Source organism: Vidua chalybeata, chromosome 17 (assembly GCF_026979565.1).
Source record: "Vidua chalybeata isolate OUT-0048 chromosome 17, bVidCha1 merged haplotype, whole genome shotgun sequence".
NCBI lineage: Eukaryota > Metazoa > Chordata > Aves > Passeriformes > Viduidae > Vidua > Vidua chalybeata.
In genome coordinates this window covers 742966-770158 of record NC_071546.1, presented here as the reverse complement: position 1 = coordinate 770158, position 27193 = coordinate 742966, and the positions used below count along the sequence as shown (strand labels likewise).

The 27193-nt window shown below is 50.7% G+C and overlaps 2 protein-coding genes across 5 annotated transcripts; both read right to left on the bottom strand.

The window, feature by feature from the left end:
- Positions 1-1989: 1989 nt before the first annotated feature.
- Positions 1990-5497, bottom strand: TLDC2 (TBC/LysM-associated domain containing 2). 2 transcript variants are annotated; one of them, XM_053958628.1, is made up of 7 exons: positions 5459-5497; positions 4478-4633; positions 3923-4075; positions 3681-3776; positions 3019-3092; positions 2472-2634; positions 2102-2181 (listed from the first exon to the last, which is right to left on the bottom strand). In XM_053958628.1, exons 1-6 carry the CDS (start codon positions 5489-5491, stop codon positions 2499-2501), a joined length of 648 nt encoding a protein of 215 aa, XP_053814603.1. In that variant the 5' UTR covers positions 5492-5497; the 3' UTR covers positions 2102-2181; positions 2472-2498. The 2 variants fall into 2 exon arrangements, with proteins under 2 accessions (XP_053814602.1, XP_053814603.1); XM_053958627.1 differs by having other exon boundaries at positions 1990-2634.
- Positions 5498-7698: 2201 nt separating this feature from the next.
- On the bottom strand, positions 7699-26790 carry PIGU (phosphatidylinositol glycan anchor biosynthesis class U). 3 transcript variants are annotated; one of them, XM_053958531.1, is made up of 12 exons: positions 26598-26787; positions 24895-24959; positions 23534-23593; positions 22553-22615; positions 21171-21280; positions 19423-19523; positions 17370-17467; positions 15401-15555; positions 14739-14882; positions 13834-13958; positions 11910-12052; positions 7699-9189 (listed from the first exon to the last, which is right to left on the bottom strand). In XM_053958531.1, the coding sequence occupies exons 1-12, from the start codon at positions 26725-26727 to the stop codon at positions 9076-9078; spliced, it is 1308 nt and encodes a 435-aa protein (XP_053814506.1). In that variant the 5' UTR covers positions 26728-26787; the 3' UTR covers positions 7699-9075. The 3 variants fall into 3 exon arrangements, with proteins under 3 accessions (XP_053814506.1, XP_053814509.1, XP_053814507.1); XM_053958534.1 differs by lacking the exon at positions 26598-26787 and adding an exon at positions 25123-26360; XM_053958532.1 differs by lacking the exons at positions 7699-9189; positions 11910-12052 and adding an exon at positions 12059-13562 and having other exon boundaries at positions 26598-26790.
- Between the last annotated feature and the right edge of the window lie 403 nt (positions 26791-27193).

Genomic DNA, 27193 nt, shown 5'->3' with positions numbered 1-27193 from the left:
GTGCTGGCTCCAGTTCCAGAGGCCCATTACTCACTCTCAGCACATTTGCAGATGGGGAGATGTGCCTGCTACTCCAGAGGGATGTGCTGGGATCCAGAGGGGTCTTAACAGGCTGCATAAAGGGTCTGACAGGAACCTTCTGAAGATCACCAAGAGGAAGTGCAATGTCCTGCATCTGGGAAGGGTAATTTCCTTCACCAGGATGTGTTGAGGTCACCCACCCATGAGGAAGTGTAGAGGAAAGGATCCAGGAGTTCCCCATGAGCCAAAAAATGTGCAACTCCTCTTTCGGCCAAGTGTTCCAGCGGTGTCCTGGTGTTGTCAGCAGGTACAGAACCCTTCCCCTCTGCTCCACAGCAGTGAGGCCAGCCCTGGAGTGCTGGGCCCAGAGCTGGGCTGCCCAGTACTGGAGACAGGGACAGATTGGACAGAGTCCAGCACAGGGCCATGAAGGTGATGGAGGGACTGGAGCATCTCTGCTGTGAGGAGAGGCTGAGAGAGCTGGCACTGCCCAGCCTGGAGCAGAGCAGGCTCAGGGCATCTCATCCCTGGGGATAAATACCTGGGGGGGAGGCTGCAGAGGGGACAGAGCCAGGGACAGCCCCAGGGGCCTCGGGCACCAAGTGACACACAGGAGGGGCCCTCCGAGCTCAGGAGACACTTCTGCATTGGGAGGGTGGCCGAGCACTGGTGCAGGTGCCCAGGGAGGTGGTGGAGTCTCCATCCCTGGAGAGACTCAAAAGCCCCTTGGACACATCCTGGGCAGCTGGCTCTGGGTGGCCCTGATGGAGCAGGGGCTGGGCAAGGTGACCTGCAGAGGAGCCTCCAGCCTCCCCCAGCTGGAGATCCTACCCCAGTGCTACCAGCAGAAGTGTGAAATGGGCCTGAAGTCAGGGGCTCTGTGTTGGCAAGTGATGAGGCAGTGCTGGGATTAGGAAAAGGTCCTGGTGGACACAAGGGTGAGGTCCCCAGGGGGATGGTGCTGTGCAGCCACTTTCAGCAGGGAGCATTGGGTGGCACCAAGGCCCTGGCTGCCCTGAGTTGGGTGCACTGAAGGGCTGCAGGGGGCTCCAGGCACGTGTTAGTGGGGTCTGGGACAGTGGAGGGGGTCAGTGGCATTCTGCAGGTGGAGGAGGAGGGAGATAAGAAAGGGTAGAGAGAAAAGGGGTATGAGAGGGTAATGTTGAAAATAGGGCTGGTCAGTGTAGTGTCTGCCTGAGCCCTGCACCATCCTCTTAAACTCATTTTCACCTATTTCTCCGTGAATCTCCCAGCCTGTGTGGATGTGTGCTGCAAGGACTAAGTGCCAGCTGCTGGAGAGATGGCACAGGTTGTCCATGGGTGATGGAATCAGCAGGGAAATGACTGGTGAGGTTCAGCACAAGGTACTCAAGGGCTGGGAGGGTAGGTGTAAAGCACTGCAGGCTGGGGCTCTGTGGGATGCAGGCCTCACAAAATTGCAGATTTAGGGATAGGAGCTGACATAAGGTGAGGTTATGGGGTGATACTTCAGCTGGATGTCCAGCTGTGCTCCCACAATAAATACATCATATGTGGTCAAACCAGACAGGCCACTGCCCTCCAACAGAACCCCATGAACCACCCCTGCCTAGAATCCCTCTGTGGGGCTGGTTCTGCTCCTTGGACAGGGGTGGTGGAGGAGGAGGAGGAGAGCTGGCTGAGCCTTCAGGGATGAGGCTAAACCCTGTCAGCCAGGCAAGAGACAACAGGCTGTAGAGCTCTGGGTGGGAAGGGCTCTTGTCACCCCCTCCTGAGGAGGAAGCCCTGGTCCTCACAGGGTGACAGACAGGGGGTGTGGACTGTGCCAGAGGGGGGAATGGGTCCCTGAAGCAGTGCCCCAGGCTGACCCCCCACTCTTGCTGTGTCCACACAGCCTGGGCTGGGACAAGACATGGCTGTCACAGCTCCTGGCCTGCTCCCCACCACAGGTTTTGCACACCTTCACAGAGCCATTCAACGCTTCCAGGGCAAGGATGAGGCCAGGAGAAGTTTATTGAGGAATGGTGACTGTGTGGTCTCTCAGAGCCAGCCCCAGGGGCAGAGGCTGCCTGGGCTTGCTCAGTCCTGAAGTGTCACTGCTCTTGAAGCTTCCTTCTCCTGCCGGGCCCAGCTCTGCCACGTGCCCTCCTCCTGGGGTTGGGCTTAGGGTTAGGGTTGGGGCTAGGAGTAGAGTTAGGTTTAGGGTTCGTTGTGCTATGCCATTGTGGGCCCATGCACACACTCTGGGCTCCCCAGCCACAGCGCAGCAACCCTGCAGGCCCGAGACCCCACTGCTGTTTATTCCAATCATGCTGCCCCCACCGGCTGTTCTTTCCCCATGAAACTGGGATATTATTGGGAACAGGTGAAAGGAGGAGGGGGTGAAGCTGGTATCATCCCGCAGGCTTTGCGGGTGCAGTCAGGAACAGCTGTACTGGAGACATTAGTCCAAAGAATCCACTCTCCAACACCTTTTTCCTTGGGTGCCTTTGTTGGGGTCAGGCCAGACCCCACATTTCCAGATCCTGGATGCAGAACTCCTCCCGCTGTGAGAGGGTCTCGTTGTCGAAAGTCTCGCAGGGCTGGCTGCCCCCGTGGTGCAGGTCCCCGTCCAACCACAGCCCAAACCTTCCGCTGCGAATGTGCCAAGAGGACGGTCAGCTGCGACCTGCCTCCTTCATGGTTGGAGACCTCCCACGCCACCTCCTGGGCGACCAGCCACCTCCCGTCCTCACTCTCTATTCCCCAAAAGGGACATGAGACGGGACAAGCAGCTGGCCCAGGTCTGCCACGGTGCCTGCAGGCAGGGAGCAGGCTGGCAACCAGCAGCCCTTCCAGCACGCAGTAGGGTTAGGGAATGAAAGGCCCAGTGCTGCTGGTGCCAGTGTTTTGGAGTTCAAACTATCACCATGTGCTTAGACCCAGCTCCATAGGCAAGCCTGGGTTCCTGTGATGGCTCTGATGGCCATCGGGGCTGGTGGCCCTCTGAGCCACTGAAGTTGCTGGTGCCGTTCCTACCTGCCCCCACCGACCATCAGCAGATTCACATCCCCTTTCACGAAGAAGTCATTCCTGCCTGTCCACCTGAACACCTGCATGGGGACAGCACACAGAAGGGACTGTGGGCTGGGGCAGTGTCCCCATCCCCGACAGTGAGGACCAGCTGGGGGCTGCTGCACCAAGCTGGCTCTGCTCGGGCACCTCCGTGTTCCACACCTCCAGAAGACCTGGCCGAGCCTGTGGTTCTGATCCATCCCTGCCAACAGCTCCGTGGGCCCTGCCAGGGCACAGCCGCCACCACTAAGGCCCTGTTACACAGAGCCCCCCAGTGCTGCCAGACGCCATGGCTGCCTCCACATTCTGCCAGCCTAGAGCTGGGCTGCGACCACCTTGCCATGTGGAAGGAGCCCGGTGACACCCAGCTGTGCAGGGTCCCCTTCCCTGAGCTTCCCTCCCTGCACACTGCCTGGGATTTGCCTTCTCCCCCCAGCCCTGGACAAACCTGGGGGCTGCTGCCAGCAGGGTCCCCACGGGGGGCTGCTGTCCCCACGTCCGGCCAAGCGCAGCCCCGTCACCCCAGATCCCCCCAACACCGCGGGGACCCCCAGGCGTGGCCTGGCACTCGGGACATGGCCAGCCCCGCCCCGGGGTGCCCCAGGGCTGGCAGCGTGTAGCCGCACCTTCAGCTCGGGGCAGAAGGAGAAGAGAAAGGTCTCCCCCGTGCCGTAGAAGCCGCTGCTGCTGCGAATGGCGCTGGCGGAGAAGGCACCGAAGGCCTGGGGAAACAGAAGGGGAAGACTCACGGGGCGGCGCTCAGAGGGGCTCCCAGCGCGGGGACGTGTCCCCGTCCTGCCAACGGAGCAAGGAGGTGCCCGAGCCCGTGTGACACGGGGCAGCCGGGCTGGGGAGGGCGCGGCCGTACCTGCGCCTCCGTGTCCCTGATGAGCAGCAGGGCCGGGGAGTCCGGCCGGGCCTCGCTCCGGTACAGCGTCCGCAGGCTGAAGCCGTCCCGCCCGGTGGCGTAGAGCAGGTGCCAGGGCTGCTGCGTCAGCCGCGGGGGCAGCTGGGCGCCCAGCTGGGGCACAGCGGCCTCAGCCGGTGCTGATTGTCTGAGCATCCTCCCCTGCCCCAGCACAAACCTGACATCTCATCGAGAGTCCTCCCGAGAGGTGGCTCCACACCTCATCCCTCCAAGCAGCCTCCCAGGACACCCACCTGAGCATCCTTCCGAGATATGGTTCCAAGCACCCTCCCCTAAAACACGTTCCCAAAGCGTCCTCACCCTGCAAACCCTTCTGAGATAGCTCCCCAAGCATCCTTCCCCCAAGAGGTGACTGAGGTGACCGTCCACAGGCACAGGGGAATGTCACCCACCTGGCCTCACTCTGGATCATTCCTGGTAGGACATCGGTCTCGGCTGTGGGAGTGGGGCACACGAGCAGGAGGGGGGGTCCCTGTGCAGGCGGGGGTGCCTCACCTCCTCGAGCTCCCTGTCCCGCAGGATGCTGCTGGGTGTGCTCAGCACCAGCCTGCACGGCTCCTCCTCGGCTGCTGCCGGGGCTCCCTCCCAGCCCTGCTGTCCCTCTCCAGCTGGGTCCTCGCATCCCATGGGCAGCTTCTCGTCCTGGTCGGGCTGCGGGCAGCAGGAGATGAGCATCTCTGCGGCCCTGAGGGAGCAGCAGCTCCCGAACCCACCCAGCGTGGGGTGTCTCCCATCCTCTGTCCAGGGCCTGGGAGAAGGGCCCAAGTCCACGGGAATGGGCACCAGGCTGAGCCTACAGCCCAGCTCCCGGCTGCCAGCTGCTCCCGATAGCTCAGGTGCCATGCCATGCCATGCCGTGCCGTGCCATGCCATGCCGTGCCGTGCCATGTCCTGGCACGCCGCCAGGCCGTGCCACCGCTGCACGCGGAACTTCAAGGCTGTATGGTCACCCGAGGGGGGGAAGCGGTGGAAGAGGAGGAGGAAGAGAAGGCAGGGAAGGCTTCTACAGGAATGCTGAAACCCCCGTAGAAGGGGTGAAGCCTTGCCTTTTCCCTCTGCTCACGGCCGGGATGACCCCGCAGCGTAGAAGGGGTCTGGGATGTGCCGCAGTCCTGGTGGCCGCTAGAGACAAGTGTCTCAGCCAGCCACGTGCTCAGGATGGCTGTGGGTGCAGCCCACGCCCAAGGGGCACCACCCTGCCCACCACCCTGAGGGGGCAAGAGGGATGAGCGAGTGCAGCCCGGGTCGCAGGAGATCTGCCCCTGGGGTGCCAGGATTCTCGGGAGGCAGTGGGCTGCAGGGGCAGGTCCTGCGTGTGCCCATCACCCCCCGCACCCCCCCAGCCCCTCCCTCTCCCCAGGGCAGCCCCCGCCCCCCCGTCTGTCCAGCCCCATGTCCAGCCCGGTAGGTGCCTCCCAGCGCTGCCCCAGAGCTCATTCCTCGCTGCCATGTGGGACTCTGCCGGGATGGACCTACCAGGAGCTGGTAGCGGTACCGGAGCCCCCTCATTGCAGGTGTTTCTGGGGTGCTGGGACTGCGCCGCCAGGGAGCCCTGGCCACCGCCCCGGGGTTAATGTTCAGCCGCGCCGGCCCCTCCCTGGCCACCGGTGCGTGACAGGGTGGGTATGGATGCCAGCGGTCTCTCCGGGCTCGTGGGGGTCCAGAACGCATCCCCCCTGCACGGTGCTGGGGTGCGTGGGCAGGCATCCCCCTCCAGACAGGTGCGTGGTGGCCGGTGGCTGTCACCTCTTTTGCACCCCGGCTGTCACCTGGAACCAAGCAGAGAGCCCCGAGGCCGGGGGCTGCCTTGTTTTGGCATCGCCGGGGCAGGTCGTGCAGAGTTGCTCTTTGCAACACAACTGTTGCAATGGTTATAGCAACTGCCAACACCTGTGTGGTGGGGTGACCCTGGCTGGACACCAGGCACCTGCCAAAGCCTCTCACTGCCCTCCACATCTGGGCAGGGCTGAGAAAATACAGCAGAAGATTCATGAGTTAAGGACTGGGTAAGATCCCTCATCAAATACTTTCAGGGCAAAACAGACTTGAATTAGAGATATTAATGAATTTATTACTAACAAAATTCGAGCAGGATAATGAGAAGTAAAATAGGACCTTAAAACACCTTCTCCACACCTCCCTCCTTCACAGCTCTGCCTCCACCCCTCCAGCAGTGCAGGGAGATGTGGAATAGAGATTATGATCAGTTCATCACCTGTTTCTGCTGCTGCTCAGGGAAAAGAGCTGGAGTCCTTCCCCTGCTGTGGCGTGGGCTCCTCTAGGGGCTGCAGGTGGATCTCTGCACCCCTGGGCCCTCCATGGGCTGCAGGGGCACAGCTGCCTCCCTATGGGCTTCCCCACAGAATCCCAGGGGAATTTCAGCTCCAGCTCCTGAAACAGCTCCAGTCTCACCTCCTGCCCTGCCCTGGGTGTGTGCAGGACTGTTCCTCTCACGTGTTTTCACTCTGTTCTTCTCTGAGTGCAATTACATCTGCGCAGTAACTTTTTTCTTCTACATAATCCCTGATCCCCGAGGCATCACCACCATCTGTGCTGAGCTGGGCCATGGCCAGCCGTGGGTCCATCCTGGAGCCGTCTGGAGTTGGCTCTGCCAGACACAGGGGAAGTTTCTGGCAGGTTCTCACAGAAGCCACTCCCCTAGCCACCCCACTACCAAAACCTGGACACACAAACCCAGTCCAGGAGGCCCTGATGGCACTTGTCCCTCACTCTGAGGGAGCCAGCTTGGGACTGGCAGTTGAGGGAAGGAATCGCTGGCTGAGGGACCTGCCAGCCTCAGGTGCCTCTGGAGAAGCCCCTGCAGGCCAGGGAAGAGGTGCAGTGGCCCGTGCAGCCCCCACTCAGCCTGGCTGTGAGCCTGTGGGTCCAAGTGCAACAATGCTCCAGTTATGCCAATTCAAGACTTGCTGCGTGCCTTGCCTGGCAGCACAATGGCCTTGATGCCTAGCCCTGGGCCCACTGCAGGCGTTTTTGGGTTGTTCCTCATCTCCACAGCAGGCCCACTGCAGCTCTGGTGGGTGTCTGCTCTGTTGTCCCCACCAGCCTTTGATAGCAGTGGGAGTTTGGGGGTTCCTGGTGCCTGACATTTGGTCACTGGCAACACTTGGTGGGGACCAGGCAGTTCTGGTGGCCCCAAAAACTTCCTCTGGGACCCTGGTCAGGAGCCAGGACAGGGCTCCCAGTCCCTGCCTGAGCAGCCTTCACACGGCAATCCCTGTCCCTGCCCCATCTCTGCTCCTGGCCCCACCCTTCCATAAACCTGCCCCTCATTCTGTCCCTGCCCCTTCCCTGTTCCTTTATCCTTCATTCTCCCTGCCCTTGCCCCTAACTCTGCCCTTTCCTTGTTCCTCCCCTGGCCCTGGCCCTGCTCATGTCTCTGCCTTTGCTCCTCCCCTGCCCCAGTTCTGACCCCACCACCTTCCTCAGGACTGCTCGAGTCCGAATTTGGGACTTGCTACTTCAGACAGACCCAGCCCCATGAACAAACCCAGCTGCTGCACACGACAGGGCACTGCCTGCAGCCCGGTTACCTGCCCTTCCCCTCAGCCTGCCCGTGAAACAGACGTGTTTCATTTTTTGTCGCGTTTCCTGCCCAACCCGTGTTTGCTTTCAGATCTCCTCGCACCCCCTGTGACTCTCAGTGCCTCCCATACCGCCCTCGCCCTCCAGCCCCCACAGGCAGAGCACACGAGGTGTCCAAAACTCGCACAGTTTATTTCGCTTCTTGCCGTGGCCCCGTCGGCCGGAGGCTCCCGCCGGGCCCGCCCCAGGCCGGGCCTGGCTGGGCGCGGCTCCACCCCCAAAGCGCTGACAGAAGTGCAGTAAGGCAAAAGTTTGAATTGTCCGGAAAGAAAGATCTCTTTACACACCTGCCTGGGCACATCCATCTATCAGCTGCTCGGTACCGGGTGCAGTTTGGTTTCCGTGTCACATTCCCAACCTTTGGGATGTCCCGTGGGAGCAGTGGTGATGCTGGAGGCTTCACCCCAGAGTGCCACATTCAGGGGGCAGCAGCAGCAGCTGCAAGGTGAGCAGGTCTGAGTGCAGAGAGGAGTGGGGGGGACCAGGGGAGCTGATTGAAGGGAGCCCCTGTGCACAGCCTTGAGCCCAGCACTGACTGACACAGGGGTGACACAGACAAGTGCACATCCAGTAGTGATAAGCAGCTGTGGAACAACTCCATAACAGCAGTGGCTGAGACTCCTCCTGGATTTGGTCTGGGGCCTTACGGGGAGATTGTGACACCTCCTGGTCCCAGCTGCTGCCCCAAGTGATCACAGCAGCACAGTGTGAGATCAGCACTGCCAGGCTTTGTCACCCAACAGAAACTGGGAGCAGTGGGAGTCCATCTCCTCAGTAGTATTCCCTCTGAGACCTGCAATGCCTCTGTGCAGCTCCTGGCATGGCTGTGTTGCTCTGATAGAGCAGTTACCTGGTACCCACCTTGCTCCTGATCCCATCCCAGTTCTGGCTCCTCCTTGTGTTTGAGTGCTGAGGTTACCAGGTGTGGCAGCAGCTCCAGCTGTCATCCAAGGTCATCATTCTTGGTCACCCACCCCTTTCACAGCACCCACTGTGACTGAGCACACAGGATTCTTCCAGATCCCTCAACAGCAGAACCACCAAGAAATGGACTCTGCAGCCAGGGCAGGGGCACCAGGTACCCAGAGACTGCCTTGTGCCAAGCAGGAGCGTTACTGGTCAAAGCAGTGAAGGGGAAGATCCCCAGAGAAGCAAACATCTCCAAGAAGCAGTGGTGGAAAACAGTTCATGGTCTGAGCTCCAGCCCTGGGTTTAGCTCAGACATTCCTGCTCCTGCTGGACTGCCCAGAGCAACTGATGGCTGAAGTCAAAGTGAAAAGCACAGCTGTGGGGGAGGCACTGCAGCTCTGACAGTCTGTGCTGAGCCTGCAGCTCAGGGGGCTATTCCCAGAACTTCAGCCCTTTCTTTCAGTCGGTATCATTCCCAAAGTCAGACCTCATTCAGGGAACCTTCCCCACCCGCCCCACGCACCCCAAACTTTGCATGTTCCTTGGAGTGGCCCGTGTCCCAGGAAATCATGGTCCAGTCCTTATTTCAAAACCAGCATGGCCTCTGTCCCATCCTGCCTTGTCAGGTGGAGCCCGTGAGTGAGGTAGTACTCCCGACGGAGGAAGGCATAGAAATAATCCGAAATGAGCAGGATCTGTGGAGTGAGATGTTCAGACACATCAGTGGTGCTTCAGAACAAGGACACGTGACAAAAAGAGGGACACGTGACAGACCCTGTCGGGAGTTAAGCAGCTCCTGGGCTGTTCAGCACCTGCTGCTGGAGGAGTCACCGCGACCTTGGGAACACCTTATCCATCCCCTTGCCGTGTTAAGCCAAGGGAGATTCACAAACAGTAGCTCTATAAACTGGCCAAAATGTATGACAATAGCAGGTGAAGCTGTGCCACAGCTTCAGAGACAGCTGCACCCACAGACTCCTATCCAAGTGTTGTCCCACAGACAATCAAAGGGTCATTTTAGCTGGAAAAGACCTCTGAGATCACCAAGTCCTACCTTTGACTGATCCCCCACCGTGTCACCCAGCCCAGAGCACTAAGTGACACATCCAGACATCCCTTGGACACCTCCAGGGGTGGGACTCCACCACCTCCCTGGGCAGCCCCTTCCCATGCCTGACCATGTTTTCTGTGAAGAAATTCCTCCTAAAGTCCAACCTGAACCCCCCTGGCGCAGCTTGAGGCCGTTTCCTCTCATCCTGTCCCTGTTCCCTGGGAGCAGACTCTGATCCCCCCAGCTGCACCCTCCTGTCAAGAGTTGCAGAGTGAGAAGGTCCCCACTGAGCCTCCTTTTCTCCAGGCTGAACCCCCCCAGCTCCCTCAGCAGCTCCTGGGGCTCAGTTCCCTTCTCTGGACATGTTCCAGGTCTGTAATGTCCTTCCTGAACAGAGGTGCCCAAAACTGTCCCTAGGATTGGAGGTGCCTCACCAGTGCCCAGCACAGAGCACAGTCGCTGCCCTGGCCCTGCTGCCACACCATGGCTGGTACAGGCCAGCTGTCATTGGCCTCTTGCCCACCTGGGCACACTAGGCTCTTGTTCAGCTGCTGTTGAGCAGCACCCCCATGGCCTTTCCAGTTACTCTGCCCCAAGCCAGGACACCTTTGGCTGTACTGAGGCACACGGTGGGACTGTTCCCTCATCTGGGGGCCTCGAGATGGCAGCAATGGGTGATAGTGGATTCTCTAAAGCTGTCACCTGGGGAAGCTGCCACTGCTGGGGCAGACTGGGCTGTGGCAGGGACCTGCTGGCTCAGTAGTGCCATTTGTCACTTAGCCTCTTGCAGTGTGACCTTCCTGCAGGACTGCTGCCCTCCTCCATTTGGAAACAGAAGCAGGTAACTAGAGTGGAAAAGCTTTTCAGTGCCAGCCCGAGCTGGTAGTTATTGTCCTTGTGTCCTAGTCTGCAGATGCCACTTAAAGCATCCCTTTGGCACAATGTCACCTGAAGCACATGGCAGTGCTAAGGGCACAGAGGGAGGGACAGTCAGAGCCTGCCTGGGTTACTGTGCAATACAGCACAGAAAAACACAGCAGCTGCTGCAGAGGCTCAATGGCAGGACAGGAGGGGATGGAGGAGCAGGTGGAGAGTGGGGGAAAGAGAAACAGGGCTGCAGACTGCTGAGGTCAGGGGAGAAAGTGAGAAGGAGAACCGACCCAGGGAGAGGGAAACAGCCATGATCTGCTTGCTTTGCTGAACTGCTGGCAGGCTCTGCCAGTGCAGGTGATTTTACCTTTAACTAAGCTTCTCTGCAGATATCTAAATGGGAAAAGAAAGAGCTGAGGTGGGTGGGGATGAGGACTAGGTCTTTCTCACAAGGAAATCAGACAAGAGGCTTGCTGTCTGCATTTACACAGAGCACAAGACCTTGCAGGATCTGCTATGACTTTCTCAGGTAGGAAATAAAACCTTCTTAGAATATCAACACCTGCTATTTCTAGTTAAAGTTTTACTATTCCTTTCATTCCATAGCAGGACCTGTAATGAACCACTCCCAGTTTCCTATCAGACCCTCTTAGCAGAATCTCTATTCTCCCTCTCAACCTGTACAGTCTCTTTTGGTTTTACCAAATGAGTGTTTTCCCCATTAATCAAGGGTAAGAGTAGGTGATTTTCTGCCCCTGGCCAAAGTGTTCCCCTGGCTATAGGAGAAGTAGACAAACATAAATGGCTGAGGCACATTCAAACTAAAGGCAACTTTAACATGAAATGAATGGTCTGCTCACCTACATGTCAAATTGCCCAAGGGCTCAGGTACATGACAAGCAGCAGGAAGGACTTACAAAAGGTTGTAGCACCTGTGGACACTGAGTTCCACCCTTCAAGGGTGCTAAGCTCTGCTTTCCCTAAGGCCAGTGGAAGTCATATATCCAGAATGGTCTCAGGAAAGGCAGGGAGGGCATGTCCTAACATCCCTGGGACCCTACACATGCTGCCATGTCTCAGAAAAACTGGTGCCATGTCCTTGAGCATGGGCAGGTCTCATTTGTCTGTCTTCTGGCCCCACTGCTACTGCCCTGAGGTTTTTCCATTTCCCCTCTTAGCTTCCCTTCTCCATTCACTTGTGCTTGGTCCTGGCATACTGAGACGCTTTTCCTTGGCCATCAGCAACAGAGCACAGAACCTGCAGTCAGCCAGGTTGGATTGTTAAGTCACAGCTCACACCACAAGAACTCTTTCCCATTAGTGTGCCAAGGGTTGAGGAACAGGCAGAATCCAGGAGGAGAGCCAGGAAGCTGCTATGCAGGACCATACAGGATGCCGAGAGGAGTTCCATCCTGCAGGATTCACTGCTGCTGACAGGCCACCCCATCCAGCAGCTTGCCCACAGTGCAGCTTCATTTGCCTCACTCTACTGACCTGCCCTATGTTGAAAGTCAACGTGATGGCATAATAAAAATTGGAGTTGGCACTTCCTGCATAAATCCATAGATGCCACAGAACAGGGAACAGGAAGGAGCAGAAAATGAGCACACATGACAGGATGAAGATGTTCCGGAGGACTGTAAAAGAAAATCAGCTGTTAAAATGATGTATTATTGAGCAGTCATGGTCACACAACCAGCAATGGTATTTAGGGTGTGCAGGGGGTGAGAGACACTTGTCAAGACATACTTTCCTCCAATAACCTTCCACAGGTTGCTTTAGTAACTTCCTGGATAGTGGTTATAAGAAATCCACTATATTTCCCTTAAAAAAAAAACAAACTTCTGCCTTTGTTGCAGCATGAAATCCCCATTTGTAGCTCTTTCCTTCTAGATCCTGCTTCCAAACACACTTTCTTGGATGTCTTTGGCTTTTTGGTATCTACACTACAGTAATCAGCAGCCTGCAAAGGGGCCTTGCCAGCAGCACCCCAATTTGGAGAGCAAAGCACTTTAATTCCTTGCCTCATCAAGCTAATGACAAAGGAAAAAATGAATCTGTGGGTTATAGGAAAAGATACTTTCTTGGGAGGTGGCAAGGAAATGAAAGCACCATAAAAGGAAGAAACTCATACAGGCCAAATGCACTGACAGACACATGACATCAGGAGGTGCAAGAATCCAGCAGTCTGCCTGAGTATGTGTCAGGTGGACAAAAACCAAGCACAGCTTTGTCTAAAAGAGCTGGGAACTACCAGGCCAGGAGAGGTTTTGTTTTCTGTGAAGTGCTTATGCCTGTCCTTTGGTAGCAGTGCTGTAAATCCATCCTGACACTTGTGCTGCTGTGCTTGGCTGCAGCTCAGCCCATGCCCATCACTCTGCTGTTGAGGACAGATGATGTTTTGGGAGCATTGTCACATTCAAACCTCTTCCTACCTATTTTAAACTTCTTGTTCAGAAGGTCTGTTCACACACAGCAGGGTGGGAGCCTGTGACAGATGACTGTCCCTCTCCCTGCATGCTTGGAATGTGGAACTGAACTACATTGAGCAAGCACTTTCAGAAGTTCATCATCTGCTACAGCTGTGATGTGCTCAGGGCCAGACTGGGGATTCCTGCCCTGTTTGATCACACCTGCTTTGGCCTCAGCTCTCCTGAGTCTGAAACCCACAGTGGAGATGGTCTCCAGGTCTCCTGATTTATGTCTCCTACAAGAGGGAGGTGAGCTGTCCATGAACACGCTTGGCCTGGCTTAGAGAAGGCTACAGTGAAAGGCCTGGACAACCTGGCAGGGTTGGTCAAAGCAGTTGGTTTAGAAGAAGAAAACACAGGACTTCCAAATCTCCCCATGGAAGCAGGTTCTATAGACTGAGCCTGAGAATCCACAGGAAGCTCTCTGTGATTTCAGGAGTTAAAGAGGGTCTTTTTGAAGCATTTAAGAAAGTCTAGACAATTGCTTGGAGTAATTCAGTTACTTTCACTCTAAGCAAACAAGCAGATACTAAACAAAGCACAACTGCAAGATTCAGCATTTTAAGGCTGGAGGACTCACCAAATGCTGGAGCACTGTTCAAATTACACAGCCTTAAATGGGAGTGAAGCATCTGGAGGATGCAGGACTGCAAAAAGTTCTCATAAAAAAGATAATCTTCAGAACAAGTTGGAGAGAGGGGGAAGATAAGGTACAAGTGAAAATTCCCTCCTTGACCAATTTCAACCCAAGTCCTAAAGACATGATAGGGACTGTATCACCAGAGGAAAAAACCTCCAAAATCCAGCCTCCTTCTAGACACTCCATGGAGACCATGAGAGACTATGAACTTGGGTCTGGGTTTGGTTTAGTGGTGACCATTTAATTTAATTATTTGGCAGGCCCTTTTCCATTCCAGATAAATAATAATCAAGCACAAAGAACTTACATCTGTAAAGGTGGCTCCAGACTGGAAGGAAGGCCATGTACAGCGCAACGTCTCCCACGGTGGGATAGGACTTGAAGATAGAAATGATGGCAAGCTGGACAAACATGAAGAATACAGGGTGTTCCCTGGAAGGGAAAACAAACAAAGGCTAAGAGGATGCAGTAGGGCCTCTGGAAACTGCACATAAATATCAGCAAGAGCACAGATATGCTGCAGGACAGGCTCAAAGAGGCTCCTGCAGCCCTGTTCTCTCCAGACCAGGCTCTGAATGCTGGGTGGGGTGGACAGAGCTGCCCTGCAGAGCAGCAGGGTCAGTGGAGGCAGATCTGCCACAGCCCTCACCCAACAACCTCAGTGCACATTTACACCTGCACTGTGCTTTCCAACTCGGCCTCATTCACCAGAAGCATTTAGCACCTGCCCTCTGATGGTAATTTGGAGAAGCCCAAAGCCCACAGTTATCCCTCTGGTACACCTGATCTATCCAGTGCAAGCCAAAGGACAAGCTCACTGAGAATCCAGGTGTGTTACAGGGTGTTTTAATCACAAAGAAGTCAATGAAGCCAGATAGAAAAGTCCCCAAGTTTCCACATTTTTTCTGACAATGAAGAGCTGGAAGTTCCAGCCAGTTCTTGCTTTCTGACTACAGTGCCTTATGCTGGCCCTTCTACAGCCTCCGTTTCTGCTGCCTCTGTTGATGCTTGCAACACAGAGTTCCACTGCAGAGCCCAAGTCATTCTGTTTAAGAGGAACAGAGCTGAAACTATGGGAAATGAGGAGGATAGGCCATGTTAAAAATATTTTTCAGGCTTGTAGGTCAAGACATCCAACTTCAGCCTTAGAAACTTCCACTGGATAACTTAAGAGCTAAAAAAAAAGTAGCAGAGAAACACATTCATACTTACTTCAACTTTATTGCCAAGGGAATGGTGTAGAAGAACACATTGATTTGAAACACACATACAAAGAAAAGACTGAAGTGTTCAAACATCTCTGCAAAGAAGTACCAGAAAAGGCCAATATTGGGTGTCAGGTCTGGAACAGAAAGGCTGAAATTTGAAAAGAAAGTAATGGTAAATTTTTTAATGGTTGTTCTTCCCTGCCCTGCTTCTGTTGCATTAATTAATTAATCATTGTGTGCTACTGGATGTAGGACCTAAATTGTAAATCCATGAAAAAGAAACCAAATGGATGAGAACATGGAGAGCAGGCTGAAATCCTGCTGAGGAATCCTTCCTGGTGTCACAGCAGGATTCAAACCATTCTCAAGCAGACATTTCTCCAGAGAGGAATATTTCACAGCCATGGTAGCTCAACTACCAAATCCAAATCACTCAGTGGAAAACAGCTCCTGTCTTTAATTTTTGCTATTATTTATTTAACAGAAGTTGGAGTTGGCTAATGGCTGCTTTCCTCCACATATTCTTTCTTTTATTGCATTGCCAGTAAATCACAGACCTCACACTTCCTGGGTCAAGCACACACCTATGTTTGATGGGCAAGAAACAATCTGGGTGGGCAGGGTGGGGCCAGACAGAAAACCATCAGTAAGAATCCTTATACTTACATAAACCCATAAACAGAGGGGATAAAATCCCAGGAGTTGAGCAGGAAGAAGGAGAGGCAGATGATCACCACCAGGCTGCACAGGTACAGGGATGCATACTGCATGGTGTAGAGCCAGAAACTTTTGCTTTTCAGTTTGATAGGTATGAACTGGCGCTGAAAGAGAAACAGAAGCACCTCATCGGAAGAGCCACAAGAAAGCGTGAGTGTTCAGAACATAATTTTAAATTGATGAAAGAAAGCATCAAACATTGGCACTACGGCATTTGAAGGAGCAGCTTTCAAGCTCAAATTGCTTGCTGTTCTTCACTCTGGCCAATTAAGTCACACACATTGCACATACTCCCAGAGCTGTGTTTGAAAATACAGTAGCAAGACATTTCTGCTTGCAGTGAGTCCCTCGTGTGAGCACACACACAGGTGTAAGATTTACACCCCTCCTCACAGCTGCACTGGTACCTCAGACGTTTGCAATACTGCACTGGTGCCTGCCTTCTCTTGCACGACTCCGCTACAGGGGGTGACCGAAAGCCCTGCCCCAGAACTCCCACCCTGTGGCACCACCACTTGGGCTGGCACTCCTGCTCTGCTGAAATCAGGGCAAGAGCACATCCACTGAGCTCCTAAGCACAAATGAGCCCCTCTGAAAGCTGGCTTCCTCAAAGTCCTGCCACTGCCACGTGTCCTTGTCACAAGTCAACGTAACATGACAGGGATATCTCACTCCATCAGGTCCCCTGACTGCCTGTGTACAGAGAAATACACACAGGGGCCAACACCTTTGGGAATCGCTCAGCATTCTGCAGCTCCAGGTCAGTGACACGGCTTTTCTATTTGGCCCTGGGGTTTGCAGTGACAGGAGATGTGCAGAGAACCTGCCCTGACTGCTGTGGGCTCTGTCTAAAGCTCACTGGGTTTTCTCAGTTGGAGTGGGTTTAATGTCACTTGTTGGGACTATGTAAGCAACATTACCAAACATTTTGGCAGGCAGATTGAAAAGAGCAGAAGAAAAGTGATTTAATTCTGTACAAAGAAAGCAGGAAAGTTAATTTACAAATTTACATAAAAGGACACACACTGGCATGACTGCCTTTAAAAGTTGCATATTAGGCAATCACATATCAAAGCACTTACTGTTTGTGAATTCAAAGTACAGTGCTTGCATTTCACTCCCAATTTACTTTGGCTAAAGTTAAAGGAGAACAAACGAGACCAAAATATTAAAGATATAAATTCTCCTGAAAATCATCAAACTGAAAAAGCAACACTGACTCTGCAGTTCTTCTCCTGTAAAGACTAGTAATTAAAAAATTCCTGAAAAAAAAGTAAGACATTCATGTCAGAACAAGAAAATTAATTAGAACTGACTCCCATTCCATCTGGAAGCTCAGAGATTTGAGAACAGGCTAGTTAAGTAAAGTTAAGCTATAAACATCACCACCAGAAGGAACGAAAAAAGACTGGTGAAATGCACAGCAGCAGCATTCAGAATTATAAGAATTTCAAATACTAAGTATTATCAGAAAGTGGTCTGTGAAGTGAGCTGAGCCTCTGCTGGCATCACAGCCTCACCTTGCTGCCAAAGCAGGATAAAATTAGCAAGGGCAGCCCTGGTGGGATTCAGGGTCTTGTTAATGGAGAGGGAGAAAGGACAACCAGCCTCTTTCCAGAATGTGCCTTTTGCCATTAAACCCCAAACCAGCATTTTCGAACTTCTCCGGGTCTGAGCGCCTCATTGCTGCTCACACAACACAAAGAACAGCACTTATTTTGGCAAGCTAAACACCTCCCAGTTCTGCAGACTTCCTGCTCCCTTCTCTCCAAACACAGGCATTCCCATTCAGGGTTCAAACTTGCCACGGCTTGAGGAGAGTCACTTTTTCTGAAACTCTGCACTTGCCTGACCCCCCAGGACTGTCCCTGCACAGCTACAAGAGGACAACAGGTACCAAGAGTTAGAAATCACCTACCTGTAGAAGGTAAAGCAGTGCTGGAGCAAACAGTGTGAGAGGGTAGAGTGACTGGTATGTTGCTAAGGCCAGGAACACAGCACTGAGGAAGGCACTACCTGCAAAGAAAAAAAAAAAGTTCAAGGAACTTTCAGTATAAACAGCCATACGGACAGAAGTCCAAATGGGAAGAAACTCATAACTCTCTGCAAGGGATTCACAAATATCAGGACACCACTTAAAGGAGTTTTCAGCAGAATGCGTCCTGCAGGGTGTCCTCTTGTTAATGATATTTTGAATGGAGAATGACTCATTCCATAAGAACAAACCACTGAATGGTTTCTATCTCCTGGCGTTCACACATAGAAAGAGATTCATATAATTCAGTCTATATAAAGTCCATGCTGGCTGCTGTTAATGCATGGGAATGCATGACTTAAGTCATAACTGTATGTAAGAACTGCCATACTGGGCTTGCTGGATAACCTCATCACCAGAATGTGCTGCAGCCTCAGCAAAGCTGTGCGCAAGAGAGCAAGCAAAGTCTGCACTGAAGGAGTGGAGTAGCATTACTCTGCTTTACTGATACCAAAACTGAGACACAGAAAGGATTGGTGCAGTTTTTGCAAGTGACTTTTTAAGTATAAATGTCTTTATTGAGGCAGCTTTATTGGAGGTGTCTCAGTGTTGAGCACTCACATTTCTCAACTACCAATAACAGAAATAATGTCCAAAAGATCTCAGGTTAAACAAGAAAAATACAAGCACCCAGTGCAGTAGCCTGGTTATAGCTCCAGACTCAATGGAAGTCCTCTGTAAAAAGAGAGCTCAGACAGCAAGAGCCCTGACCCAGTGCACTGAACCAGCTGTGACTCTGCTGACAGCAAACACTCAGCTCCTCTCTGCTTCCTCCTTTGAAAGGAAAAATACAGGGTTACCTGGTGATGAGCCTCTCCTCTCTTCAACTACACTCTCCTGACAGAAACCTCCCTATCCTGTATTTTATGCATTGTTCAGTTCTGCACAGATCTAAAGCAGTGATTCCCAGATATCACAGTCATAACTGATATCCTCTTTGCCCACTCAAACCCCAGACTGCCACACTCCCAGTCAGGGACAAACCACAAGACAGCCACTACAGTTTTGTCTATGACCAAATATTTGGTCTCAGGGTATCAGTGAACAGCTAAAAATCAGTTTAACTAAATAGACCCCACTGGTTTGCTATTGCAAATGCTTTTAAATTAAAACACCTCCTGACTTAATTAGCCAATAATTATGGGGAAACTTTAGATAAAAACTATAAAAACTATCTATATCAGGTTTTTTTTTTTTTTTTTTTTTTTTTTTCAGTGCCTGGGTCTGGGCCCTGCTGGAGACAAAGGATCAGACTGACCTTTCCTCTGATCCAGCAGAGAACTCCTTAAAAATTAGGTGACTATTACAAATCACACAGGCGAAAAGATTTTAGCACTGGGGAGTCAAAAGAAACAGAAAGCTGGCATTATGCAGAAAATTAATGAAACAGTGATTCTGACATCATCTACTCCACTGGGCTGGTTTGGGTCTTTGGTTGCTGCTTCTGCTTCCCCAAAGCTTAATTAGCTCATTTCAACCCATGTTTACAACTGTGAGTGAAAGCCAAATAATACTTGCAGGCAAATGCTTACTTTTGAATAAAAGTTCAAGGATAAGCTTTGAAAATAAATTGTGTATGACATTTAAGTGCATATTCACATACAAAAGAAGAGCAACAGAGCTCTTCTGTTCTGCAGCACACAGACATGCTTCTTCCTCAACAGAAAACTATTTGAAGCCAACCAGGAAAAGGAGTCAGTTTTTAGCGTAAACTCTGGGGTACGCTGAGGTAAAAGTACGTCTTCACTTGACTATAAAGTCTTTTAATGTCACAAATTCATGTAAAACTTTCACCTTGTTTCAGTCCTGTTTGTGCAGTGTTTCACTGAGATCTTTGTAGCAATCCTATCTGTAAACCCCCCCTGGATTTATTTTTTGCTACATTTCTAATCTTTCTAAAAAGTAATGAAAAACCCTTTTTTCTTCACTTTGTTACCTTTTATTGTAGCTAAAATGAAGAATGCAATAACAGAGTTGTTGATGGCGCAGGTGGACTTTGCCACACAAGACATCACAGTGTAGGGGTTTAACAGGTAGCTGAAAAAGAGCAAAGCTCAGGTTACATTCAAAGGAGCATCTAATTAAAGAGATGTTCAAAGAAAAAAAATATTCACTTTGCCTTTTCTTTCTGTTTATTTACATTTGATGGGATCCTCTCATCAGCAAATTAATTCAGCTGAACAGGTTCTTCAATCTGAAGCAAAAAGCTGACCTCTGGATTGCAGACTTGGACACAGGGGCCACAGGGAGCCCACTACAGAAATGAGACATTGGGAAGATGTCCAAAATGCAAGTTTTGGCCTAGAAAATGACTACCAAAAATGTTTCTTGCTTTGCAGAATGATTATACATTTATTCAGTCTGATCTAGGATTATTTGGTCCAAAGGAAAGTTTTTCTGCTACTCACACCTACTACTTCTGAAGAAAAATAAGAAGAAAACATGATGGAAAGAAATCTGAGACATAAGCAGAGTTTCCCAAAACCCAACCAGTCTCCTGCTGTGGCAGAGCAAGCTTTACATTCACCATGGCACTATCTGAGCACACAACCAGCCAGCTATGCAAGACCGGCACATTTTAACTGGAATTACAGAAAAACTGTTAATGACTTTACGTTACAGAATTCAGCCACACTTTAGTTAGCAAGCATGCCAGCTCCTTTTGGAAATAAGAATTACAATAATCTCATTTAAGTAGGTTCAAAGCAAAGGAAAAGGTTTGGAGGACTACCAATACAATAAGTATGATGATATACTGATCAGCCTTGCCAATAACTAAATTACTCATCAGAGTCAGTAGACAGGGCTGATGATTTCCTAATTCTCTCTTTATATTTTCTTATGCCTCTAAGTCCTAGTCTATCTTTTTCAGTGTTTCCAGAAGGCAGCATACAGCAGGACAGGTACAATTTAATGCCAACTTCGCTGTGGCAATGCAAAACAGTCTGCAATTTACCCACTTTACTCTTCTGGCCATGGGGACTGTGCCATTTTAAAAATTCATATGAAAATAAGAAAAAAATTGCAATTTATCTAATGGAGAACTCTCTCTGATACAGAACAATTTGGATAATTTCTTTGTGTCAAAGTATCAATTTAAAAAAATCTGTAACAGGAGGCACCTTGCTTGTGTATTAGTTTAATTGAAGCCTTCTGAAATAAAAAAAAATGCTTAGTATACAGAAGAACACCAAGACATGAAATTAATAAAATGACAACATGAAAACATCTTTTAATTGTTATAAGCAATTTGGGATATTCAAGTTGTGATATTCAGCACACATTGAGATATTTTGTCCAGCCACTGAAAAATTCTCCTAACTTTTCTGAAAAGATACCATTTGGAAGGCATAGGATCAATTTTCATAACATAATCATAAAGGCAACATAAATGGGAATGCAATCTATGCTGACTCAACATTCTTGCTACCCAGATAATGACCTTATGCTGCTGAGCCCATCTCAAAAGGCCTGAGTGAATTTACTTGTTGGCAACAAGCACATGTAAATGCATCTGATTTTCACTTTCAAACTGAGCATTTAGGACCAATAGGAAATTCAGAATTTCTGTGGGAAATAAACCCAACTTTTGACAGCTTTTGAAGGCCCAAATGAGACAAATAAACCCCAAAGGGAGCTGAGGAACCAAAGTAGCCCACTGCAGCCTACAGAAGCAATACTTACAAGAGTGCTACCTTGAGGGGGATGTAGTGCATCTCCATGGGTGTCTGGATGAGTTCAGCCACGTCTGGTGCATATTTATCCAGTTCTATTAGGAGCTTCTGCTTTTTGAACTGAACAAGTGAAAATGATCAAAGACTGTCAGAAGAGCAAAACCATTATTCTGTACTACTTGTGTAATTCTATTTCATATTACTCAGCCAGTTACCTGGGGTTTCTATTACTGTGGAGCATATTCAAGCCCTTGGTGTGAGTTAGAACATATGTTACGTGAGGAGTTCTAGAGAACAAAAAAATCCCTGTCTTTTCCCAAATACTTAAAAACTGAAGTGAGAGTCAGGAGGAAGCAGATAATTTCTACTTGTTTAAACTTCCTTAATTACCTGTGTCTATGTCTTGACACAGCTACCAGTGAATTCACCACACTAGAGTACAATACTCAATCTTCCTAACATCTCTCTGGATCTCTAATGAAAAGCTAACTTCATAAATGCACTGTTCAACAAACAAGCCCCTGAAAACCCAAACCCCATACGTATGCAGTCTTTGCTGTTTTAAAGATGGATTTCTATGACAAATCTCTCTTCAATCTCTTTTGTTTGGAGGCTCTCTATGGAGACAAAAGAGAAATCTGAAACATGAACTGACTGAATTATGTTATGATGAGACAAAGGGACAGAGATGCTAGCAGTAAATGCTCAACAACCAAAGTAACTCACATGTGGAATTCTCACATGCCTGCAGTTCTATCCTGGTTTATTTCCTTAACCTCAAAGTCAGAGGACAGGGAACAATCTCATAGCTGGGTGGGAGACCACAGAGGTGCTGTAGAAAATGCAGTCCCCTGCTGATGTTGATATCTAATCCCACCCCTCTGGAACTGCAAAGAGCACAGCACTGTTTACACAAAATGTTCTTTGAGAGCTGGGAGGAATCAATCACCTCCAAACACACATCTTTGTAATTTGAAGGGAACAAGTAGTATTTGATGCCAGATTTTCACCATGCTCACAAGAATGATCTATGTTACCTCAGAACTGCTGGAAGGTTTCACTCCTTCCTTTACACATTTCTAGTGTGTGTATTACCTCATGCTCGTGTGCAAAGAAACCCTCTGTAAGGTATTACACCCAAGCTGGAGAAGATTGTACACTGCTGTGATCACCACTCAGTGTGTAGCTACAGACATTGTAATAGTGCCACAACAAAATTTAAAATGCCTCAGTTGTCTACCACATTCAGTCCTGTTTGTTTATCATTAAATTATGACCAGATTTACTGCAATTAGAACTTGACACCACATCCTCTGGCACATTTTTACTTTGGCCCAAGATAATTATATTTGCTGGGAGAAGAGGACCAGCAACACTGGGAAGTCAGCTTACCACAACTTTGTTGAAGTCCTGGATTGCCAAGTAAAGGGCAACAGCAGTTAGCACATCAGTTATCTAAAAAAGCAAGGGAGAGACTGATTGTAAGCAAAATAAACAAATGGAGAAAAATATATTGGTCAGCATTTAACAGGAGCTCTGATCTGACTCAGCTCAGCTCACAAAAACACAAGCTTTAAAAATCCTGAAAGGCTGATTTGTACAGTGCTCTTACACACCACTTCACCTTGAAGACATGAGCTGTATCAAAAATATTTATATTCACAAAACAAGAGAATAGGGAATTAAGAGGAAAGAAATTGTCCATGGAGAGCAGCACATGAGACTAATAGAGAGAATCACTGGTGTAGTGAGAGCACAGCAACACTAGGGCAGTGCCCAGCTGGTTGAACCCACCTGGCCACCAGGGTAGCATAAGAGTGCCTTGAGCTGCCCCAGACTGCCCAGGCAGCAGCACAGGGCACATGGCACTTGCTTTGCACAAGCCCTGCTTGGCAGGGATCTGGGCACAGAGGCTCCACTGGGTGCTGTGTGCTGCCAGCAACAGGACTGCTATCCTTCTGAATTGTGCAGAAGAACTCTGAGAACAATTTACATGAGACATTTGGGGGATGAACTCATTTGTGCTCCTTGCATGTCTGGGCTTTGGCAGACAGAAACAGCAGCGTAGGCATTAGGCTGGGGGGACACGGTATTTTGTCACCTGTAAGAGATAATGTTTGAAATTTGAAATAAAATGACGCCTTCCTAGCCCTGTGTGGGGATACTTATCTAAGAGAACTCACAAAAAAGAAGGAATATGTACAAGAAGGGAAAAGCCTGAAAGTGGGTTTGTGCAGGCAAAGCTGCCTTTCTAATTAACTGATCTCAGCAGGAATTTGAGCTACAGGGAGGCTGAAGAACTGAAAAAAGAAAGTCACACTCAGCGTTTCCCTGAATGGGACCTTTCAGGAGAAGCTTTCCATGAACACTTACCATGAACACCAGTTCAGCATATTCAATTAGGAAGTGAAAGAGATAGATTATCAGTGGGGTCTGAAAGAGAGCAAAAGGGAAATCCATATCGAATACTGACCAGATAAAATACTGGTGATTTGATGAGACAAACTACCAGAGTTGAGCAGTTCTACAAGACACTGCCAAAGGTAATTTTCTTTGGCCTATACTCCAACACTGGTATTTCAGAGCAAAGGGATTAATCAAAGCACACTTACTGGTCTTTTTCCTTGCAAAGTCCTCAATGCACTTTATAAAAGACACCATCAACTCTGAAAATTGTATTCTCCTCCAACTTTTCAATTCTACTACAACAGTGGTAGACTTACAATAGAAAACATACAAAGACCAGCTTTAGAAAGTAATTTTTATAGAAAATCTATTTTTCAGGTTGTCTGCAGGTACTTTGGAAAGATTTCATATAGAGCTGGTTCCCTTGCTGTTTAGATGTGTCTTTTATAAAGCAAAAAGAAGAAAGCATGTTAAAAACATAAAGCTGTAGGATTACAATCCTATCATCCTCTTACTCCTAGAGTTTTTCCCTTTTAAGGTAAGACGAAAAGCATGTTTCTGGATTATTCCCATCACACAAAAGCTTAGTCTGGAAGGACTATATTTACATGCTGCAAACTCAGCCTTCACTGTGAGAAAATAAATTTCTTTTAAAAAACCTTTTAAAATAATGTGATGGTCTAAATAAGCACAGGGAAATATTTCACAGTCTGGGAGAAATTATGTCTACAGAAATAGAATGCATTGAAAAGAATCCAGTTTTCAGAGGATACCAAGTCCTTGCCTCACCCCGGGTGACACTTTGTATGAGTGTACCTTCATGTCAGTAAGGGCATTTGAGGGCACAAAACCCCACAGGTGCTTAAGTGGTTTTGTAAGCACGAGGTGTTTTCAAGATGAGGAATAAATAAACTGCATGCTTGTGCTAGTATTAGAATTTCTGCAAATGCAGAGACTCCAGGTGCTGATACCCTGTAAATCCTATCAGACTCACAGTGACACTGTCCCTACTCCAGCTTGTGCTGAGAGGAAAGCTGGATGTGAACAGAATGACTTATTACAGAGTCCCCCTGTCTCAGAGTTTCTTTATGCAGTAGCAAATATGACACTGCCTGCCCCTGCACAGGGAATTCACTGGGATTATCTGAATTTCCTTGTGCTGGAGGAACCACTGTGTATCCACTGCTCAGACAAACCACACAATTTCAGGTTCTCTGCAGTCTTTGGGACAAAACAGGCCCCCAGCCTTCTCCAGGCCCTGAGCAGCCACACTAAGACCCCTGCCACTGGAATATCACATTTAAAACCCATCATGCAAACCAACCAACCTCATGAAAAATAGCTCCAGAGTATGGCGAGACTCCTAAATCCAGCAGAGCTAATCCTTCGACCACTGAAACAGACAAAATACCTGCATTAGAACCCTGTAATGTGGGAAGTGAGAGATCCCGTGAGGGTAAAACTGCAGTTTTCAAAATACTGAGACTCTAAGAATCTCACACAGCATGGGTGACACCATACCTCCCAGAGCCAACAGCCAGCCAGAACAGACTCACCCCAGCTCCGCTGCACACATTCCTGCATGGGCAGTCATCTCCTATTTATTTATTTCAGCTAAAAATGTCCTAGATGAAGTCTTTTGCACTTAAGTCTGTATAAATCACATGCACGGTATCTTCTCCTTTTGAGTCTTCATCCTTTTGATATGGCATCTATGCTGGAGAAATACTTAATTCCAAGAGGACAGCCACAACATAGTATAGAACTTGAACTGGTTTGCCTCATCAGATGTAGAGAGGCCTCAAACACAAGGGAAATCACAAGGGAAGAACAGAAATGAACACATATTGCCAGGCAAAGCTGAAAGCTTTATCTCTTGTTGAAACTTCCTGCCACTTTATAGCCTTAATTCAGCTCCTTTGTGCTCACGGAGTTACAGCTTGCCCGGCAATGCACGTGGTGTGCTTTCCCATGGAAGCTCCACCCTCCCAAGCACAGAGGTTCCCTGGGACTGAGCAGTACGCAGTGAAGGAAGCTAAGGGAAATGGCCCGTTTGTTCAGAGGGAAACAGGCAGGACACTGCAGGAAAACACAAGAGGTGCTCAGTTCAGTGTTACAGAAATATTTCTATTAGAAATAGATTCTGGCTGCCACCAACTTCCTGTACGGTGACAACCCAGACTTTTCAAGATGATCCCACCTTTTCCCTTTGCTATCCAGATACCTACCTTGATGCTCTAAGGTGGTATTTAGAAAGATTCAATAGCACAGCAAGCATGAAGTGCTATATACTGTGGAGCAGAGGCCTCAGGTCACCAAATACACTTGTACTTTTGACCTTTATTATTTCTGGCCACTCTTTTCCACCCCAAAACTGCAAATAATTTTACCTGCATAATAACTGGATACCAAAGGGACGTCTTTAAAATAAACGAAGGTTCCTAAGCCTCAGATGACACACAGATGAACGTCACTGAAAAGCCCCGAATACCCAGGACCTCACTCAGCCTTCAGAAGAGAATTTGAATCGCCAATAACGTGTGGGGACACCAACTGACCAAGGGAAGCGAACCGGGGCCCGTGCAGTGGCATTCTCACCGCGACACGGTGCCTGCGCAGGGACAGCGGAGCGGGCCCGGCCGAGACCGAGGGAGCCCCACGCTCTGTGCTAGGCGGGTCACGCCCGTTTGTGTTACATGTGTGACACCACCAGTGTCCCCGGCCAGCTGTGAACCGCGACGCCCCGGCTCCAGCCCCGGCCTCTGCCTCCAGCCCCGCGGCCCTCCCGCCCCCGGAGCCGCCGAGCACCGGCTCCCATGGGCTTCTCCCGGGCACAGCTGCTCAGGGCCCTTTCGTGCAGCTCTGGTTCGGGCCCGGGACAGCACGGCCCTGCCCTGCCCGGGGCGCAGCCGGGCGCCCTCCCCGCGGGGCCGCTTCTAGCCCGCCGCCCGGCTCGGGGGATCCCGCCGCCCTGGCTCCTCCGCGCCGCCCCCGCGGGGCTCGGCCCCGGCCCGCGCTCGCCGGGCCTCACCTCGCTTCCAGGCGTTTAGCGGGGACGCCACCTCGACCCGCTCGGCGATAAAGACGGCGAGGCTGGAGCGGTAGAGCGCAGCGCGCACCGTCACGGCCGCCAGCACCACCAGCACCAAGGGGGCCGCCATCCTGGCGCGCGGTCCGCCGCTGCCGCCGGCTGTAGTTCCCGGGCGGCGCCGGGGAACACGCCGCCAATGAACCGGCTCGCCCCGGCAGACTACACACCCCAGTGACCCTCACACGACCGCCTCCCAGCACGACTCGCAACTACGGCGGCCGCGGGGGGACTAAATTAGCAGGAGCGCGCTTGGAGTGGCCAGGCGGGGGTCCCGCTCTCGTCCCCCGAGCTGTCCCGTTCGGGTCGCCATTGGCCACGACGGCCACACGGGACAGCCCCTCCTCCGCCAGAGAACACGGATGTGTCTGTTCTCGAGGGGCATCGGCCTGGCCACAGTCTATCCCTCCCGCCTGTGGATCCCAGGTGCCTCTGGATGGGAGATCTGCCCAGCGGGGGCAGGGCCTGGCGGGCTGGGCCCGGCCCGGACGAGGAGTATCGGTGGCTTCTGAGCTGTTTGGAAATCCCCTCAGACAATT